At 43.5% G+C, this 19,449-nt stretch overlaps 1 protein-coding gene across 8 annotated transcripts in view; it reads left to right on the top strand.

The window, feature by feature from the left end:
- TASP1 (taspase 1) overlaps positions 1-19,449 on the top strand; it is a 251,016-nt gene that overhangs the window by 108,600 nt on the left and 122,967 nt on the right. For 5 of the 8 annotated variants that reach the window (XM_061125956.1, XM_061125955.1, XM_061125961.1 and 2 more), the window contains one exon: positions 2,109-2,187. In XM_061125956.1, the coding sequence (XP_060981939.1) occupies positions 2,109-2,187 (79 nt within the window). The remainder of the gene's footprint in view (positions 1-2,108; positions 2,188-19,449) is intronic. The other 3 variants (XR_009689987.1, XM_061125958.1, XM_061125957.1) reach the window with 1 other exon arrangement.

Here is a 19,449-nt window from a genome sequence, read left to right as displayed (position 1 = left end):
AGCACCCATCCTAGGTAGAACCAGTTGAACGGCTTTAGCCCACAAGTTTGCCATTTTTTCCTGAAATCTATGAGCTGAATCACTTCTGAAGGACTTTTAGTTGCCACCCTCACCCAACTATCTTGTTTATTTTAGAAGCATGGTGTTTTCAAAGGCAGTAATAGATTTTCTACTATCTGCCATATTAGAGGTGTTGCATTCAGTTCTTGTTTCTGCTTTTAAGAGAGGTCCATCTCCATCATCCTGGACTCAGGGTCATTTCTCAAGGAGTGTCATTAGGGAAGTGGAGTGGGTGTGTGCATCTCAACGTCTTGGGGAACAGTTCACAGATTCCTGGTGGCTCAACCTGGTAAAGAATGTACCTGCAAAGCGGGAGACCTGGGTTCTATCCCTGGTTTGGGAAGATCTCCTGGAGACGGGAACGGCTACTCACTCCAGTGTTCTGGCCTGGAGAATTCCATGGACTGTATAGTCCATGGGGTCACAAAGAGTTCGACATGACTGAGCAACTTTCACTTTCACAGATTCTTTGAGAGAGAAAAGAAGAATCGGGACGTTTGAAAAGCCAAATTTGGAGAACTTTAGGGGGAGGTTGAAGTATTTCCAGAGAGTAGTTCCAGGATTGGTGGGTGGAAGTTATGAGAAAGTATATATCCCTTAAAGCAATCGAAGGTAAAATTGCCCACCAATTAAAAGTGTCCAAAAGGGGTATATGTTCCCACATGAAGTGGTGAGGGTCACAGTATCAGAAGTGCCTGGACTGTTTCCTGAAAACCCCTGTTCCATGCAGAATATTGGAACAAATTAATTCTGAAGTCCTTGTAAGGAATAAACCATCATAGAAAGTTAAAATCTGTCTGGTTACCATTCTCTGTCTTAGCTTCTTCTTCCACTACTCACAAATAAGTTCCTAGAATATAGCAGTGCTATTTTTGTAGGAGTACCTTTTTCCTTCATCAGTCACAGAGAATACTGAATATATTGTTGTAGGATTTGTTTTGTTTTTAAACACTGAATGTTTCAGAGTTTTTCTGTAACAGTTCTTAAATATCTTAAAAAAAAATTTTTTTTCTAATTCTCCATGTTGCTGTGCCAATGTTTATTTAGCCATTTCTTTACTGCTTGACATCTATGTTGTTTTCAGTATTTTGTTCTTACCAAACAGGTGATCATAAACATTCTTGACCACACCTCCTTGTATTCCTCTGCAATAACCATCTAAGGGTTTTTTGAATTCTGCTTCTAACTAAGGAATGGAAAAGTTATCAGTTGTGAGTCTCTGTCTCTGTGAGGCAGAGAAATCATAGTAGATATTGAAGAGGTGAATCCAGACATTCTGGGTGGCACACTTGGAAACAAAATAGGAATGGTTATCACACACTTTCATAAAAGCACAGTGTTCCTGGTGGTTTCAGACACGTAAATTTATTCTGCCACCTCACAGAGCGATTAGCTTGAACAGGCCCTTTTGTCACCCTTCTTTCTGTCTGGCAGAATCTAGAGCAGTGGTGAGCATATACTGGGCCCTTTGGTGCATAAAAGTTGGATTTCCTCTTGTTCTGTCCTGAAGGAGGAGGGAAAAGCCCTAAAACCTGAAGCAGGGTTTGCTGGAGGCTGGCGGGGGGACCGCCTGAATTCCAGGCCCCTAGGATCCTGGTTAACAGTGCTGACTCCCAGGCCAGCCTCCAGACCACCAGGAATATAGCTGGGAACCCACGGTTCCTATTATTATGCTCCTCAAGTAACCTGACTGACACACACCTAGATTGAGAAGTGATTTCAAGGATCCAGAAGAGCCACACCCGGCAAGCCTACAGCAGAGGGAAGATTTTTTCTGGGAAGGAAGAAATTACTGTTGATAAGATTAATAATTTTTTTTTCTCATTTCTGAAAAATTTTAGATTAATCCTTAGCTGAAAGTAGTTTTGATAGTGTTAGAACCATTCTCTGGGTAGGTCTTAGCCTCTGATTATCATGCATGTGCTATACATCATTATTAGATGAGACTTTATTAGATGGGTATGATTTCTGGCTTCTGTTGAAAGCTAGTAATTATGTATAATGTTCTTAAAATGCTGTATTTATATTTATCTACCTTCCCCCACCAGGCTGCTCTTTATGGATGTGGCTGCTGGGCTGAAAATACTGGAGCTCATAATCCCTACTCCACAGCTGTGAGTACCTCAGGTATTTGCTGCTTTCATGACCATTTTTCATTACTTCAGCCTCGTAGGTCATTTATTGATTGAAAACTGTGTTTTTATGTAAACACAAAGTATGTGCTAAGACACCTCATGGACCAGAACATGGATGCTTGAAAGATCTTTGATGCTTGGGAATTTTTGAGAATTGTTTCACAACATAAGTATCACAGTGTAAATGGTTTGCTAACATTTTCAATACAACTTTGGGGTTAACTAAAATTTAGTTATATTTTTAATGGATTTTTTTCCCCTAATGACTCATGATAGTGCCAAATTTGGGTCAAAATGATATAAAAGTAGCAAGGCATTTGAAAAACTGAGAGGTCATTTATTAAGTAAAATGTTGACGTAAATCTTACAAGGTGTATTTCAAAATGTGTATCATGGCATATACTTTTGACAAAGTGTAGGTCCTCTTTTTGTATTTGTATTAGAAGAGTCTTTATCATTCAGAAATTGTGTGTGTGTGTGTGTGTGTGTATGTGTGTGTCGGGAGAGTGGATTTGAGTGGGCAGAATAGTTGTTGTCTAGATCCAGGTTTTCATGTGCTTGTGCCAGATGTACTTGAAGCTCATGATGTAGTTGATATGTGGGGGTGACATCATAATGTTGGTTCCCCCGCTTTGCCATGTCATCTCTCAAGTCAGAATCCTCGGACTTTGTGCCAGCTGTCCTCAGGCTTTCTCGGGAGGGTGGGTGGATATGGCCACCTCTCTTTCCTTTCTGTCTCTGGTCTCTTCCGCATTGTTTTCTGCCCCACCACACTGACCAGCCACCCAGTCCAGCCGCCCCCCTCTCTTGCTTGCTCCTGCCTCTCTGGGGTCTCTGCCTCTAGTGTAGACCCTGGACCTGTCCTGGTTTGTCCTGCTCCCTTGACCTGCTCCATCTTGTTCCCACTGCTAGTAACCCCGGGCATGGCTTTTCCTCATCTCTCTGTGGGCTTCCTCTTGGTGACTTGGTGATGTTTCAGTGGTTATCTCTTAGAGTGCTGGCTTCCATGTCTATCCCTACTCTGTTCTTCACGCTTGAAGTCCACCTTAGTCCTTTCTGCCTTCCTGCTGGCCACATCCCTGTGGGTGCCATGTATGCACATGAAGTTCAGTAGCACAAATAAACACCTTTTCTCCGTATTCCCACACTGTGGCCACCTTTCTCCTGCATCCCGTGCCTCTTATATTGCCATCACTATTTTGAGTTTCCCTGGTGGCTCAGCTGGTAAAGAATCCACCTGCAGTGTGGCAGACCTGGGTTCGATCCCTGGGTTGGGAACATCCCCTAGAGAAGAGAATGGCTACCCACTCCAGTATTCTGGCCTGGAGAATTCCATGGACTGTATAGTTCACAGGGTGGCAAAGAGTCAAACGTGACTAAGTGACTTTCACTTTCAGTAACTTATTTAGTCAGACTTGAATTCTTGGTACCATTCTCAAATTTGTAGCTTCTTTCCATTTCTTCTGACCTGACTCTGTTATTTCAGACCCCTAAACTGCCCACCTGTTGTAGCAGCTTCCTGATCTTGATCCTTTTCTTGGATTGGTGGAAATATTTGATTTTGAGCCACTCAGGTGGAGTCCAAACACAAATTAATGTTGAATCTAAATCATGCTAGACCAAATCATATAATAGACCAAAAATTGTTTTCTAATTTGAAGAGATGAGCACAAGGTAATAATGAGTTAATTTTTAATTTAATATTGCTGGCACGTGAAAATCTTTACACATAATACTTAGGAATTAGTATGGCATAATTAATGCATAATTATGTATGCATAATTAAGTATGGCCCATGTCTATGGAAAATTGTGGTATTTGAATAAAGCAAAGTCTAAAACAGATGATTCATTGTTTCATTTTCATTTTCCTAAAGAAGTATCAGTTGGTATCATGTGTTGTGTTGACTTTATTTTTTGTCAGTATGTGGTTCAGCAAGTTGGTTTGCTGCTTTTTAAATGTTACTCTTATGTCTGCATGTTCAGTTCAGTTCAGTCGCTTAGTCGTGTCTGACTCTTTGCGACCCCATGAACCACAGCATGCCAGGCCTGCCTGTCCATCACCAACTCCCAGAGTTTACTCAAACTCATGTCCATCGAGTCGGTGACATGCCCTCCAGCCATCTCATCCTCTGTCGTCCCCTTCTCCTCCTGCCCCCAATCCCTCCCAGCATCAGGGTCTTTTCCAATGAGTCAACTCTTCGCATCAGGTGGCCAAAGTATTGGAGTTTCAACCTCAGCATCAGTCCTTCCAATGAACACCCAGGACTGATCTCCCTTAGGATGGACTGGTTGGATCTCCTTGCAGTCCAAGGGACTCTCAAGAGTCTTCTCCAACACCACCGTTCAAAAGCATCAATTTTTTGGCGCTCAGCTTTCTTCACAGTCCAACTCTCACATCCATACATGACCACTGGAAAAACCATAGCCTTGACTAGATGGACCTTTGTGGGTTTGCATGTTAGGAGACCTGATTTCTACTTTAAGCTGGAATTCTGAGAGCCTACTTGACTGCGTCACTTTGGAAAAGAAATTCAGTCTCCTTGGGGTCGTCTGTCTCCCTTCTTTTTTTCTGTATAGATGATTTTTATTGCTCCCTTCTTTTTTAAATTGGTGATGTGAAAGTTGGAATAGGAGTACACTTTATGGATTTGATTCTATGAAGTAGAATGCAGTGGGGAGAGGGGTAAGCTTAAATTGTGAAAATAAGGTCTTTCACCCTCCCCCTTGAATATTTCCTTGTTTGCCTATCTCATATCCACTGAAGATAGTTTTATATGGTTAAAGATAACTTTAGGTTTCTAGTCTAAGATATCTAGTGTAGCCGTTTAGCTCTGATGCCCAGCCCATCATCTTATAACCTTCTTAAGTTTAAGGACTAAGATCTTAATGACCCAGATCACCATGATGGTGTGGTTATTCATCTAGAGCCAGACATCCTGGATTGTGAAGTCAGGTGGTGGGCCTGAGGATGCATCACTGTGAACAAAGCTAGTGGACATGATAGAATTCCCACTGAGCTATTTCAAATCCTAAAAGATGATGCTGTTAAAGTGCCACACTCAACATGCTAACAAATTTGGAAAACTCAGCAGTGGCACAGGACTGGAAAAGGTCAGCTTTCATTTCAATCCCAAAGAAGGGCAATGCCAAAGAATGTCAAACTACCACACTCATTTCACATGCTATCAACGTAATGCTCAAAATTCTCCAAGCCAGGCTTCAACAGTATGTGAACTAAGTATTTCCAGATGTTCAAGGTGAATTTACAAAAGGCAGAGGAACCAGAGATCAAATTGCCAACATCTGTGGGATCATTGAAAAAGCAAGAGAGTTCCAGAAAAACATCTTCTTCTGCTTCATTGACTACACTAAAGCCTTTGACTGTGTGGATCACAAGAAACTATGGAAAATTCTTCAAGAGATGGGGATACCAGACCACCTTACCCTCTTGAGAAACCTGTGTGCAGGTCAAGAAGCAACAGGTAGAACCAGACATGGAACAATGGAGTGGTTCCAAATTGGGAAAGGAGTAAGTCAGGCCGTATATTGTCACTCTACTTATTTAACTTCTATGCAGAGTACATCATGAGAAATGCTGGGTGATAAACCACACACTGGAATTAAGATTGCCAGAAGAAATATCAATAACCTCCGATATGCAGATGATACCACCCTTATGGCAGAAAGTGAAGAGGAGCTAAAGAGCCTCTTGATGAAAGTGAAAGAGGAGAGTGAAAAAGCTGGCTTAAAACTCAACATTCAAAAAATAAAGATCATGGCATTCAGTCTCGTCACTTCTTGGCAAATAGGTGTGGAAACAATGGAAACAGTAACAGACCTTATTTTTTGGGGCTCCAAAATCACTGCAGATATGGTGACTGCAGCCATGAAATTGAATGACCCTTGCTCCTTGGAAGAAAAGCTATAACAAACCTAGACAGCATATTAAAAAGCAGAGACATTACTTTGCTGACAAAGGTCCGTCTAGTCAAAGCTATGGTTTTTCCAGTAGTCATGTATGGATGTGAGAGTTTGGACCATGAAGAAAGCTGAGTGCCGAGGAATTGATGCTTTTGAACTATTGTGTTGGAGAAGACTCTTGAGATTCCCTCGGGCTGCAAGGAGATCAAACCAGTCAGTCCTAATGGAGATCAGTCCTGAATATTCTTTAGAAGGACTGATGCTGAAGTTGAAGCTCCAATATTTTGTCCACTTGATGCGAAGAACTGACTCATTAGAAAAGATCCTGATTCTGGGAAGGATTGAAGGCAGGGAGAGAAGATGGTTGGATGGCATCACTGACTCGATGGACATGAGTTTGAGCAAGCTCCAGGGGGTGGGGAAGGACAGGGAAGCCTGGAGTGCTACAGTCAGTGGGGTCACAAAGAGTCAGACACGACTGAGGGACTGAACAGCAAGTCATCAGCCAACAGAACATGAGGATAATAGAGCAAGTCTCCAGTTCTTTCCATCTGTGATTGCTTCACTCTTGTTTCTCCTGGGGCTGTTGCTAGGAGGTTGACAATGGGAACACATGGCAGAGTTGGGTGAGTAAGTCAGAAGAAAGGTGGAGCATAGAATTTTGCAATTTTTTTGGTTTAAACAAACAAAAGGACATATGCCTTAGGCTGTTGCAGAAAATCCAGAGACCTGGCCTACATTTTAGTTTTATAGTTCTTGGTAGATGATTATTGAAAGACAGAGGGAAGATACCTAGTTATGGTCAAGGTAGGACTCTCCTAAGGCCAGCCAGGGGATGTGGTTATTAGCCTGAGCGATAAACTCCAGCATCTTGTGGGGAAGAAGTTAGAGGGTGGGGAGCTCACCTTGCAAAATCTGACTAATGTTCTGGCATCTTGGAAATTTGCTGAGCTCGAGAGGGAGCAAAGGAAATATGTAGGTTCTTGTTCAGATTCTTGATTCACTGGCTGAAACATCCTAGCAAGTAGCTATTTATACAACACGAATAGTATTATCTTAACATCCATGAGGATTTGATGAGCTGACCTAGGATCTCTAGAACTTATTCATCTTGCATAACTGAAACCTTGTGAATTTTGAATGGCAACTCTCCATTTTCCTCTTCCCTAAACTGTGGAGGTCGCTGTTTTACTCTCTGCTTCTATGAGTCTGACTATTTTAGGTACCTTATTTAAGTGGAATCGAGCAGTGTCTGTCCTTCTGTGACTGGCTTATTTGACTGAGCATGTCTTCTGGGTTCATCAATGTTATCATGTGTGGCAGGATTTCCTTCTTTTTAAAGGCTGAATAATATTCTTGTATGAATACACCACATTTTCTTTACTTGCTCATTTGTCCAAGGACATTTAAATTGTTTCCACATCTTGGCTGTTGTGAATAATGCAGCTAATGTGGGAGGGCAGATACCTCTTTGAGATCTTGATTTCAATTCTTTTGGAGAAGTACCCAGAAGTGAAATTGCTGGATCATGTAATAGTCCCATTATTACTTTTTTGGGGAACCTCCATACTGTTTTCTATAGCAACTGAACCATTTTACATTCCTACCTCCTGTGTATGAGAGTTGACATATCTGCAACCTCACCAACATTTGTCTCTTGTCTTTTTGGTAATATCCATTTTAACAAGGGTGAGGTGATATCTTGTGGTTTTCTGTTGCACTTTCCAGATGATTAGTGATGTTGAACACCTTTTCGTATACCTATTGATCATTTCTATGTCTTTGGAGAAATGTCACAGTCCTTTGCCCATGTTTTAATATTGATCTTGTTTTTTTTTCCCCCCTGCTATTGAGTTGTAGGAGTTCCTTGTCTATTCTGGGTATTAATACCTTATCGGCTATGTGGTTTGTAACTATTTCCTCCCATTCCATAAGTGTCTTCTTCATATTGTTGCTTATTGCCTTAGCTGTGTTGAAGCTTTTTAGGTTGAAGTAGACCTCCCTGTCTGTTTTTGCTTTTGTTGCTTGTACATTTACCGTAATATCCTAGAATGAAATATACCCATGTAAGACACTCACCCTAGAGGGGGAAAGACTGCCAGTTACATTACGACACACGGCTTTGTCATCACTTAACACATGGCTATTACTTCCCAAGTATTGAATTGGGGGTATTCTCCCAGCAAGAAATATTTGCTTCCCTGATAACAAGGTCATGCCTCTTCACCATTTCTATGCACTCCTGTGTATGTAATCACTTTTTGTTTGAATTCTGTATCAGACTGTAATCCTTTTGAAGACATTGAAAATGGCAGTTAAACTCAACACATGGAGTTCCAACATGGAACGCAACTCAGCAGAAGGGTCAGCAGGGGCCAGCAGATGGAAGCGGCTGACCTCCAGAGCCAGAGCTGGCTGTGTCCCAGCTGCTGCCTGTAGCAGAGCTGTGGGAAGATGCTGTCAACCACAGTGTACCTCCTGATTTCTGAGAATTTAAAACGTGAAAAAGAGTGTGCCCTTCTTTTATTCTCAGCGTTTTTTGTGAAAATAACTAGTTTCAAGCTTTCTTTAAGCAGTGGCATAAGCTCTTGAGAACGGGGGCTCTGTGAGTATGTTTGTGTTTCCTGAGTGCCTGGCACAGGGCTTTGCACTTAGAAAATCTTCGTAGACAAAGTAAAATTAAAAAATGTGTGTGTATGGGCAACAATATTATAATCATCAGCCTTGTTAAGAGACTGGAACATAATTATTCCAGCCGTTAAAAAGAAAGGATAGTTATGTAATGTGGTAGAGGAGGTGCTAATTATCACATGATGGCAATCATATTATAGTAAATAAATATGTGAAATTAACATGTTGTACACCTTAAATTTATACAATATTGCATGTCAAGTATATTTAATTGAAAAAGAGAGAAATGTGTATGTGATTCTTCCCTCTCGTAGAAGGATTTTAATATTATCCACCATGAAATTTCCTTAAATAGCATTTTAAAATTTGATTTAATTTGCCAGAATCGGACTCACACATAATTTTTCAGTAACACATCAGATATGTAATATAAGATACATCTGTGGTCTTTCTCTGGCTATGGAAAGGAAGAGCAGATTGAGGATTAGAAGATCAGAAGGAGGGAAAAAGCAAGAGATTAAGTTTATGCTCTGGCTGACCTTAACATTGGTCTTCTGTTACTTGTCTGTGCCGTCTGGTTTTTTTCTTAAAGAGAAATAGCGAGTCCGGGGGTTTTGTGGCAGCTGACTAGCAATCAGGAGACAGCACTGCAATCTCCTTTTCTGGTGTTCTGTCAGGAAGAACGGTCTGCTGCCCGAGAGGAACCCTGGTGATTTCTGACTTTCTGGGTTCTTTGATTTTCCAGGTCTTAGCTGTTTCAGAAATCAGAGGGTGGTGAGGGTGTGGCCCTGGCTTGTTAAGAGTCGGTTCAAAGATGGACGGGATTAAAAAATGCGAAGAATGAGACCAGGCTGCTGCTTTGATATTAATGTTTCTAAGCCAGTGGTTGGAGTCTCCTCTGCAAGGCCGGGGAAGTCTGTCAGTATGTCACCCCTTCTCGACTCTTTCTCCTAACCAGCAGTCACAGGTCTGCCTCTGCCTGTCTGTGGGAGGTTTCCTGCGAGTCTGTGCTTCCCAGATGCCGTTGTCAGGAGGGCACAGGGCTGGCTTCCCTCTGAGGGTGGCGCCCAGGAGCCAGTGGGGCCTCACTGCTGAGACATCCGCCTGTGCCCTGGCGTTTGTGGTTTCTGGGGCCCAGGAGGGACGGGGAGGCAGGCAGGAGTCCCTGCTTCTGTTTCCTTCTCAGGAGTATCTGTTATTCCTCTTTAGTGCTCTGTCACAAGCGCTTTTGGCAGCCCAGTCTCTTGATTATCGTCAATAAAAGCCCTGTTCTACTCTGGACCCTGGGTGCAGATCACCTCAGGGGCCAGCCTCCTTGCCAACTCTTTCCCCTATTTTGTAGCAGCCTGTCAAGGTGAATCTTCATGGAGTTGCCTGTATTTCACGTCTGTTATGTTACTTAGTCTTTTCCACTCATTGAACTTTTTTGTTTTTTTGCATATTTATTTATTTATTTTCAGCTGTGCTGAGTCTTCACTGCTGAGCAGGTTTTTCTTTAGTTGCAGTAAACGAGGGCTCCCCTCCAGTTGCAGCTTCTCCTTGCGGTGGCTTCTCCTGCTGCAGAACACAGGCTCCGGGTGCACGGGCTTCCGGAGTTGCAGCCCGTGGACTCGGCAGCTGTGGCTCCAGAACTCTAGAGCACAGTCTCAGTAGTTGTGGCTCTCGGGCTTCGTTGCTGCACGGCATGTGGGGTCCTCTCGGATCGGGGATGGAACCCGTGTCTCCTGCATTGGCCGGTGGATTCTCCACCACTGAGCTGTCAGGGAAGTTCATTCATTGACTCTTGTATCTACTTTCGTCGGGCCTCTTCCTCCCTTCTACCAGTCTGCTCTTGTCAAGATTTTTAGTCACTTCCAAAGTGCAGTGGTCATCCGTTAGTCCTGTAAGCAGTGTGTGACGAAGTTGCTTGAATGACTCGCTTCCAGAAAATCCTATTTTTGACGGACTTCTGGAGCATCCAACACGAACGTTTTTCCTCCCGCCTCACTGGCTGCCATTCTCCGCCTCCTTTGTTACTGTTTCCCATCTCCTGACCTCTCAGTGCCCTGAGGCCCAGCCCTCTACCTTTTCTGTGTCTTTGGATACTCACTGCCTCGATGTTCTCATCTAGTCCAGTGACTAAGTACCATATATATGCTGACTCCCACCTTTTTATCTCTACCTTGGGCCTCTTCTCAGAACTCAGTGTTTTAACTGCTTCTCCAAAGCCCCCATAGGCAACTATTATGTCCCCATAATAGGCAACTCAGTTCAGTTCAGTTCAGTCACTCAGTCATGTCCGACTCTTTGCAACCCCATGGACTGCAGCATGCCAGGCCTCCCTGTCCATCACCAACTCCCTTAGCTCACTCTAACTCATGTCCATCCAGTTGGTGATGCCATCCAACCATCTCATCCTCTGTCGTCCCCTTCTCCTCCCACCTTCAGTCTTTCTCAGCATCGGGTCTTTTCCAATGAGTCAGTTCTTCACGTCAGGTGGCCAAAGTATTGGAGCGTCAGCTTCATCATCAGTCCTCCCAATGAATAGCCCATCCAACTATGAGCTCTTCATGTTGCCCTCCCCTCCCCAACCTGCTTCTCCACACAGCAAAGGGCACCTGCGGCCTCCCATTATCTCAGGCCAAAATCTTGGAGTCATGTCTGACCCTCTCTCCTTTTATCTCACCCACGTCCACTCCAGCAACAAACCCTGTCTACTCTCCTCTCTGAGTGTATTTAAAATCCAGCCACTTGATAACACCCTGGCTGCTCTCAGCAGCTTCAGGGTGTGGTCATCTCTGATCTGGGATGTTACAGGAGCGCCCAGCTGGTCCCTTGTTTTCTGCTCCTTTCCCCCTTTATTCAGTTCTCAGCAACTCCTCAAGCAGGTGATGTTTCAACTCAAATCACGTGTCATTCCTGCTCTTGAACTGTCCAGCATGTCCTGTCTTAGAGAAAGGCCACAGCCTTTACTCAGGGCCGATGAGCTGCTGCCCACCTCCCCCTCAGGCTGCAGCTCTGGCTTTTCCTCTCTGCTCACTCAGCCGCTTCCCTGTGCTCGGACTTGCCAGGGTCTCTCTGCCTGCATCCTTCCTTTCCTTTAACTCTCTACCCTGAGTGTCTTGGGCTTCCCAGGTGGCGCTGCTGATAAAGAACCCACCTGCCAATGCAGGAGACGTAAGAGATGTGGGTTTTCTCCTACACCGTTGGTGGGAATGCAAACTAGTGCAGTTACTATGGAGAACAGTGTGGAGATTCCTTAAAAAACTGGAAATAGAACTGCCATATGACCCAGCAATCCCACTGCTGGGCATACACACCAAGGAAACCAGAATTGGAAGAGACACATGTACCCCAATGTTCATCGCAGCACTATTTACAATAGCCAGGATATGGAAGCAACCTAGATGCCAATCAGCAGACGAATGGATAAGAAAGCTGTGGTACATATACACAATGGAATATTACTCAGCCATTAAAAAGAATGCATTTGGATCAGTTCTAATGAGGTGGATGAAACTAGAGCCTATTATACGGAGTGAAGTCAGAAAGAAAAACACCAATACAGTATGGTAATGCATATATATGGAACTTAGAAAGATGGTAACAACAACACTATATGTGAGACAGCTTTGGACTCTGTGGGAGAAGGTGAGGGTGGGATGATTTGAGAGAATGGCATTGAAACATGTTATTATCATATGTGAAATAGATCGCCAGTCCAGGTTGGATGCATGAGACAGGGTGCTCGGGGCTGGTGCACTGGGATGACCCAGAGGGATGGGATGGGGAGGGAGGTGGGAGCGGGGTTCGGGACGGGGGACACATGTACACCCATGGCTGACTCATGTTAATGTATGGCAAAAACCACTACGATATTGTAAAATAATTAGCCTCTAACTAAAATAGATAAATTAATTTTTAAAAAAGTGCAAAACACACAAACACACACACACACACAAAGAGACGTGGGTTTTGACAGGAGAGCCTGGCAGGCTGATGGTCCATAGGGTCACAAAGAGTCAGACACAACGGAAGCAACTCAGCACGCACACACCTGAGTATCTACACCTCTGCCTCCACCTCATCAGCTCTTGATTCAGACAATTCACCTCATGGAGGTCTTCCTCTACCACCCCATTTTAAACATGTAAATCTTCCCTCAGTCACATCCCCCAGCCCCTCCCATATTTTATTTTTTCTCATAGAATGTATCATGTCTAACATCTTACATCTTTTGTGTCTTTATGTTATCTTTGTAGTCTACTCCTCTCTGCTATATGAAACTCCATGAAGGTAGGGATTTTCCTCAGCTTTGTTCCCTGATGTCTGAATGGTGCTCATCCAACAGAGTCTCTGATGTTTTTTGAATGAATTGATGTATACTGTGGTGTGTCTTAGCTCAGACTGCTCTAACAAAATACCATAGACTGAGTGGCTTAAACATTTATTTCTCCAAGTTCTGGAGACTAGGGAGTCCAAGATCATGGTGCCAGCAGATTCGGTTCCTTCTGGCTTACTGCTGGCCAGCTTTTCACTGTGTCATCACATGGTGGAGAGAGAGAGAGAGAGAGATGGAGGCAATGACAGAGGAACAGAGGGAGGGAGGGAAAGAGAGAGAGGAAGAATGGACACGAGTGAGCTACCATCTCTCTTCCTCCTCTTCAGTTCAGTTCAGTTCAGTTCAGTCGCTCAGTCGTGTCCGACTTTTGCAACCCCATGAATTGCAGCACACCAGGCCTTCCTGTCCATCACCAACTCCCGGAGTTTGCTCAAACCCATGTCCATCGAGTCGGTGATGCCATCCAGCCATCTCCTCCTCCGTTGTCCCCTTCTCCTCCTGTCCCCAACCCCTCCCAGCATCAGGGTCTTTTCCATTGAGTCTCCTCCTGTCCCCAACCCCTCCCAGCATCAGGGTCTTTTCCATTGAGTCAGCTCTTCGCATCAGGTGGCCAAAGTATTAGAGTTTCAGCTTCAGCATCAGTCCTTTCAGTGAACACCCAGGACTGATCTCCTTTAGGATGGACTGGTTGGATCTCCTTGCAGTCCAAGGGACTCTCAAGAGTCTTCTCCAACACCATAGTTCAAAAGCATCAATTCTTCAGTGCTCAGCTTTCTTCACCATCCAACTCTCACATCCATACATGACCACTGGAAAAACCATAGCCTTGACTAGACAGGCCTTTGTTGGCAAAGTAATGTCTCTGCTTTTTAATATGCTCTCTGGGTTGGTCATAACTTTCCTTCCAAGGAGTAAGCGTCTTTTAATTTCATGGCTGTAATCACCATTTGCAGTGATTTTGGAGCCCCCAAAAATAAAGTCTGACACTGTTTCCACTGTTTCCCCATCTATTTCCCATGAAGTGATGGGACCAGATGCCATGATCTTAGTTTTCTGAGTGTTGAGCTTTAAGCCAACTTTTTCACTCTCCTCTTTCACTTTCATCAAGAGGCTCTTTAGTTCTTCTTCACTTTCTGCCATAAGGGTGGTGTCATCTGCATATCTGAGGTTATTGATATTTCTCCTGGCAATCTTGATTCCAGCTTGTGCTTCTTCCAGTCCAGCATTTCTCATGATGTACTCTGCATATAAGTTAAATAAGCAGGGTGACAGTATACAGCCTTGACGTACTCCTTTTCCTATTTGGAACCAGTCTGTTGTTCCATGTCCAGTTCTAACTTGCTTCGTGACCTGCATACAGGTTTCTCAAGAGGCAGGTCAGGTGGTCTGGTATTCCCATCTTTTTCAGAATTTTCCACAGTTTCTTGTGATCCACACAGTCAAAGGCTTTGGCGTAGTCAACAAAGAAGAACTGGGATCCTAATCCTATCATGGGGGACCCACCCTCATGACCTCATAAAACCTAATTACCTCCCTGAAGACACCACCATCATCTTGGGGTTAGGGCTTCAACATCACCTTTCTGGGGGCATAACAGGTGGGGTGGGTTAGGTCATGCCGGCTGAGTCAGGGCTGACAGGAGGAAAGTACAGAGTTGAGAGTGGTGTGTTCTGAGGACAGAAGATCCCTGAAGAAGAGGGGTGAGTCCAAGGTATATGCGTCTTAACCTGGGTCCTGTTGGGTGCTCTCTGGATGGTCTTGGCTAAGTATTGAAGTTTTCTTTTGTATGAAGAGGGGGACCCTTTGAAGAGGGAGTTGCTCCTTCTTTTGGAAAAGAGGTGAAGACAGAACTTTTATCTCTGAGGTTGCTCTGGCATGATGAGTGATGTTTCAGATGGAGGCAACAGTGGCCAAGGGGCTGCTTCTTCTGGGTGGGGTCCAGGCTCTTCAGCCCACTCTAGCTCCTTTATCTGCCTTGCTAGGCAGTGCTCTTTCTCACTTACGTGGCTGACAGTGTGGCTTCTCGGAAGCTTCTTGTCTGTATGAAACAATAAACCTTCATAATCTTTTATTATGAAAGCATAATAAAAAATTAAAAAGCAGAGACATCACTTTGCTGACAGAGTTCCATCTATTCAAAGCTATGGTTTTTCCAGTAGTCATGTATGGATGTAAAAGTTGGACCATTAAGAAAGCTGAGTGCTGAAGAATTGATTTGAGCTGTGGTGTTGGAGGACTCCTGGCAGTCCCTTGGACTGCAAGGAGATCCAACCAGTCCATCCTAAAGGAAATCAGTCCTAAATATTCTTTGGAAGGACTGATGCTGAAGCTGAATGTCCAATACTTTGGCCACCTGATTTGAAGAACTGACTCCTTGGTAAAGACCCTGATTCTGGAAAAGATTGAGGGCGGGAGGAGAAGGGGACGACAGAGGACAAGATGGTTGGATGGCATTACCAACTCAATGGACATGAGTTTGAGCAAGCTCTGGGAGTTGGTGATGACTGGGAAGCCTGGCTTGCTGCAGTCCATGGGGTCTCAAAGAGTCAGACATGACTGAGAGACTGGATTGAACTGAACTGAATCTTTCGCACTCAAGATTCTTAGAGGGCAGACACTTAAGCTGAAGTAATTTGGGATTTAATATGTAAATGTCTTGAGAAATCTTTTTGTGTAATTTATGACTTCTAGATGTGAGCATAGATAAAACCCTAATATGTTTATAAACATCATCATCTTAAAACCACTTGACTCTTTGGACTGATTGGTTAGTCAGAGTGGGGAAGAAATAGTGTTCATTTACAGATGACAGAGTTGATACATTCCCAGCACATTCCCCAAAACTAAAATAGTTATGTGGGATGGGAATTCTATTCCGGGACCATTGTTTACTCTAATGAGGTCACTTCATATCTGATGAACTATTAATATATTATCTCCTGCTTTTGGTTCTGAATTTTGCTAGGTTATTTCTTAGGAAACCAGCTCCATGTGACAGCTTTGGTTATCATGAATTTTGAATGTTTTACTAATAAATGAGTGGATTTCCCCTGATTGTGAAATGAGACCTGGTCATTGAAAAGAATTTGGAAAATGAAATTTTAACCTTGCTATGCTGTGGTAGTGTGTTAATATTTTCGGTAGATTTTTGATCGATAAAACAAATGAAAGTCTCACTTAGCTTGTTAGTCTTTGTCCATTTAATATTCTATAATGAATATTTTTATGATACTGTAGATGTTCTTCAAAACTTAATTTTAGATGTGAAGGGTGTCTTTCCCACATACATGAACTCAGGCATTTTGCTCTCCTGTAAGAAGGCTTGTAGCTGCCCTCAAGCTATCACACAGCAGCTGTTTCACAGGCTGTTATCCTGTGCTGTGTAGTGTCTGGCTGTGATACAAGAGTGGACAGTCCCCGTCCTCAAAGGGCATGAAGTCTGTGGCCTTACTTGTAATACAGGGACGTTTCTTGCTAGTCTAGAAATACATTAAAATAAAGGCTTGCTGCCCTGAACCAGGCTCTGCCGTTCAGCTGACAGCTCCTGACAGCTGAGGGATGCTCCCTGCAGAGCCTCCCAAATGGACCTTGGCACACCTGGCCACCTGACTCCTTTTGCTGCCATTAGTGCCTCTTCCTTCTTGCCACACACCCTTTCCCCAAAGGCCCACCAAAACCAGTTGCTTGTAAACTCAGCACCACCATGACATTCATATAAGCCCCTAAAAGGTCTCCAGCACCCCAGGAAAGCTCAGGACTTCATGAAGAAAAGTAGGTCTTTCTGAAAGAGACTTAGGTGATGGTAGATCAAGTGAACTCCAAGATGTTCTTTTAATGTTTGCACTTTCTCAGATTTTTTTTTTGGGGGGGGTGGTGGGCCAGAGACTTACTTTCCATCGTTTCTTGTTTGCTGAAAGGACAGACCTGTAAATTGAAGACGCAAGGTAAGGCAGTGGTGGGAACAGAAGCGTGAGATCGAGTGAGGGGTTAGAGTGCCGGTGCCCTGAGCCTTCGTGTGATTCCCCCTCTGACTGTTCTCACTTGAAAGAATGCCTTTTCCTTTCCATTGTCGAGCACTACCTGCTGTCAGTCGGAGGGGGAGGAAGGCGAGCAGCTTGTCAGAGCCTCTCTGAGCCGCCTTCATATGGTTCGCAGAGACAGAACTGGGTTTTCATTTCTTCTTTCATTCAACAGGAGTCCCTTTCATGTTTGCAAATTGGAAACGCGTGTTTTGCAGTGTGGAGCGAGGATGTGTGTGCCCTCTGGCACACCTGTTTCTCATTTCCTGACTTGAAAGCGCAACCCATCAAAAGGAGCAGAAAAACAATTTCTTTCTGACACGCTGCTCCGTGTTCCCTACTGGACCGAAGTCCTTCGCGGCTTTGCCGTCTTGGTTCCCTCTGTAGAAGGTTCTCGTTAGAGGCGGAGCTCACTCGATGCTGGCAGCCCCTTTTATCGCACAGGGCCGATTGGGGTGTGATTTTGTTGTGGTGGTGGTGGTGGTCTTTTGCTGCGCAGGAAATTTGCTTGAACTAAGACTGATTTTAAAAAATACACAGAAAGGTCTTAAACATTTTTAAATATTAAATTTAACTGGGCAGTGTCTTATGTTGGAAGCATCTATGTAAGCCGACCAGTGATCCAATTGGCCAGGAAAAGGGCTTGGTGGAGCATACAAATGTTTAAATTCCAGAGCGCTGTTTAACATAAATCAAATATTTCCAAAGCGTTACTTCAGATTTGTGTGTACTTTAAAGTCTTGCCAGCTTAAATGACTGTGAGGCACAATATGTTGACTTTGAGTTTGTAAATTGATAATTTGTTGCTATGAAGGTTGTACATGGTATAACTCATCACTTTCTGAAGGTACATAGTATGTCTGATGTTGCAAGCTGTTATGAAAAAACGATGCTCGGGAATTCGGGCCTTGAGCTCTCAGCTGCCTGAAGTTGGAACTTTGGTTCCTCTTAAGGTTTCCCTGGACATTTTCAGTGTGAGGCACATGGTTCTTTAGACCCAAACTTGGTTTAGGCTTTTTATTTCTGAGAGTTATTTGGGATAATAATTTTAATGATGTATCTTCAGAAACAGTTTCTCAGGTTCTTTTTTTTTTCACACCCATTTTTTCCACAGTTTAGCATGTATGAATCACCTGTTAAAATCCAGAGTATGGGACTTCCTTGGTGGTCCAGTGGTTAAGAACTAGGGAAACTAGGATCCCACATGCCATGCAGCATGACCAAAAAAAGAAAAAAAAATGCAGATTATGATCCAGTGGGCCTGGGAGAGGCCTGGGAGTCTGCATTTTTCATATGCTCCCAGGTGATACCAGTGCTGCTGGTCCATTCTGATGGGCAAAGTGGTGCTGTTCCCAGCCGTGCCTTGCCTGTAACACTCATCCCATACAATTTATGTCTCATCATGTTTTGGTGGATCTAAAGCTAAGGCAATGTGGTATATATCCTTGACCTTTGGTATCCTTGAGAGCTTTAACTGATAGTCAACATGTGACCATATGGGCCTGCATGGATAGGCACCACTGAGGAGGGATTATAGTGCTGGCAGAAATGATATTTATGTTTTCTGACTCATCTGGGATACTCCTAACCTTGATACAAATTAACTAAGGTTCTTGTTGCAAACAGAGGTGGATAAAACACCCTGCCAGCTCTAAAAGGTGTGGCTAGAGGGGTTAGAAAGATATAATGCTGAATCAGATGAATTTTAGTTTAACAAGCTCTGTCCATGGTGGCCGATTAATTTGGGTCAAAAGGTTTGTTGGTGAATCATGGAGAAAAAGTGGAGACACTTAAGTATAAAATGCAGGAACCATTGTTTGTGTTTTTATTAGCTTGATTTTGTATACATGTCTTGGTCCTCATTAGTGAATAACAGCATGATTGAGCCTACAGCATAATACATCATGACTGAAGGGTACCTTACATTTTAATTTTCAGAATATTTTATTCATATCAAGAAAGAGTACATTTGTTCACTGTATTTGTCATTGGCTTTGATGAAAAAAATTTTTTACAAGCATTGCCTTGTAGAAAACATGGATAATCATTTAAAAAAATCTGAGTTAGGCAGATTTTCTCTAATCTGAATTAGAGGTTTCTTTGAAATTCCTCACTGGCATTTTAGGTCTACATAGACCCACATTGACTGGAAGAGAAAGTGTGCTCTGAAGGTGGCTGAATGTCATGGGCTTGGAAATCAGACTTGGGTTGGAATCATAATGGAGGGAGCAGGTTGGAAGGGTGCGTCTACCTATTCCCACCAGGACTGGAGCGTCTTTCTTTATGGAGGCGAGACAGATAGGTTAATTACCATCGATGTTATCACTTTGTATCATTGCGCCTCCTGTTACTTGGGATTC

The sequence above is a fragment of the Dama dama genome, chromosome 23 (assembly GCF_033118175.1).
Source record: "Dama dama isolate Ldn47 chromosome 23, ASM3311817v1, whole genome shotgun sequence".
In the NCBI taxonomy this organism is placed as follows: Eukaryota; Metazoa; Chordata; class Mammalia; order Artiodactyla; family Cervidae; genus Dama; species Dama dama.
The sequence above is the reverse complement of the archived record's forward strand: the minus strand, read 5'-3'. Positions and strand labels throughout refer to the sequence as shown.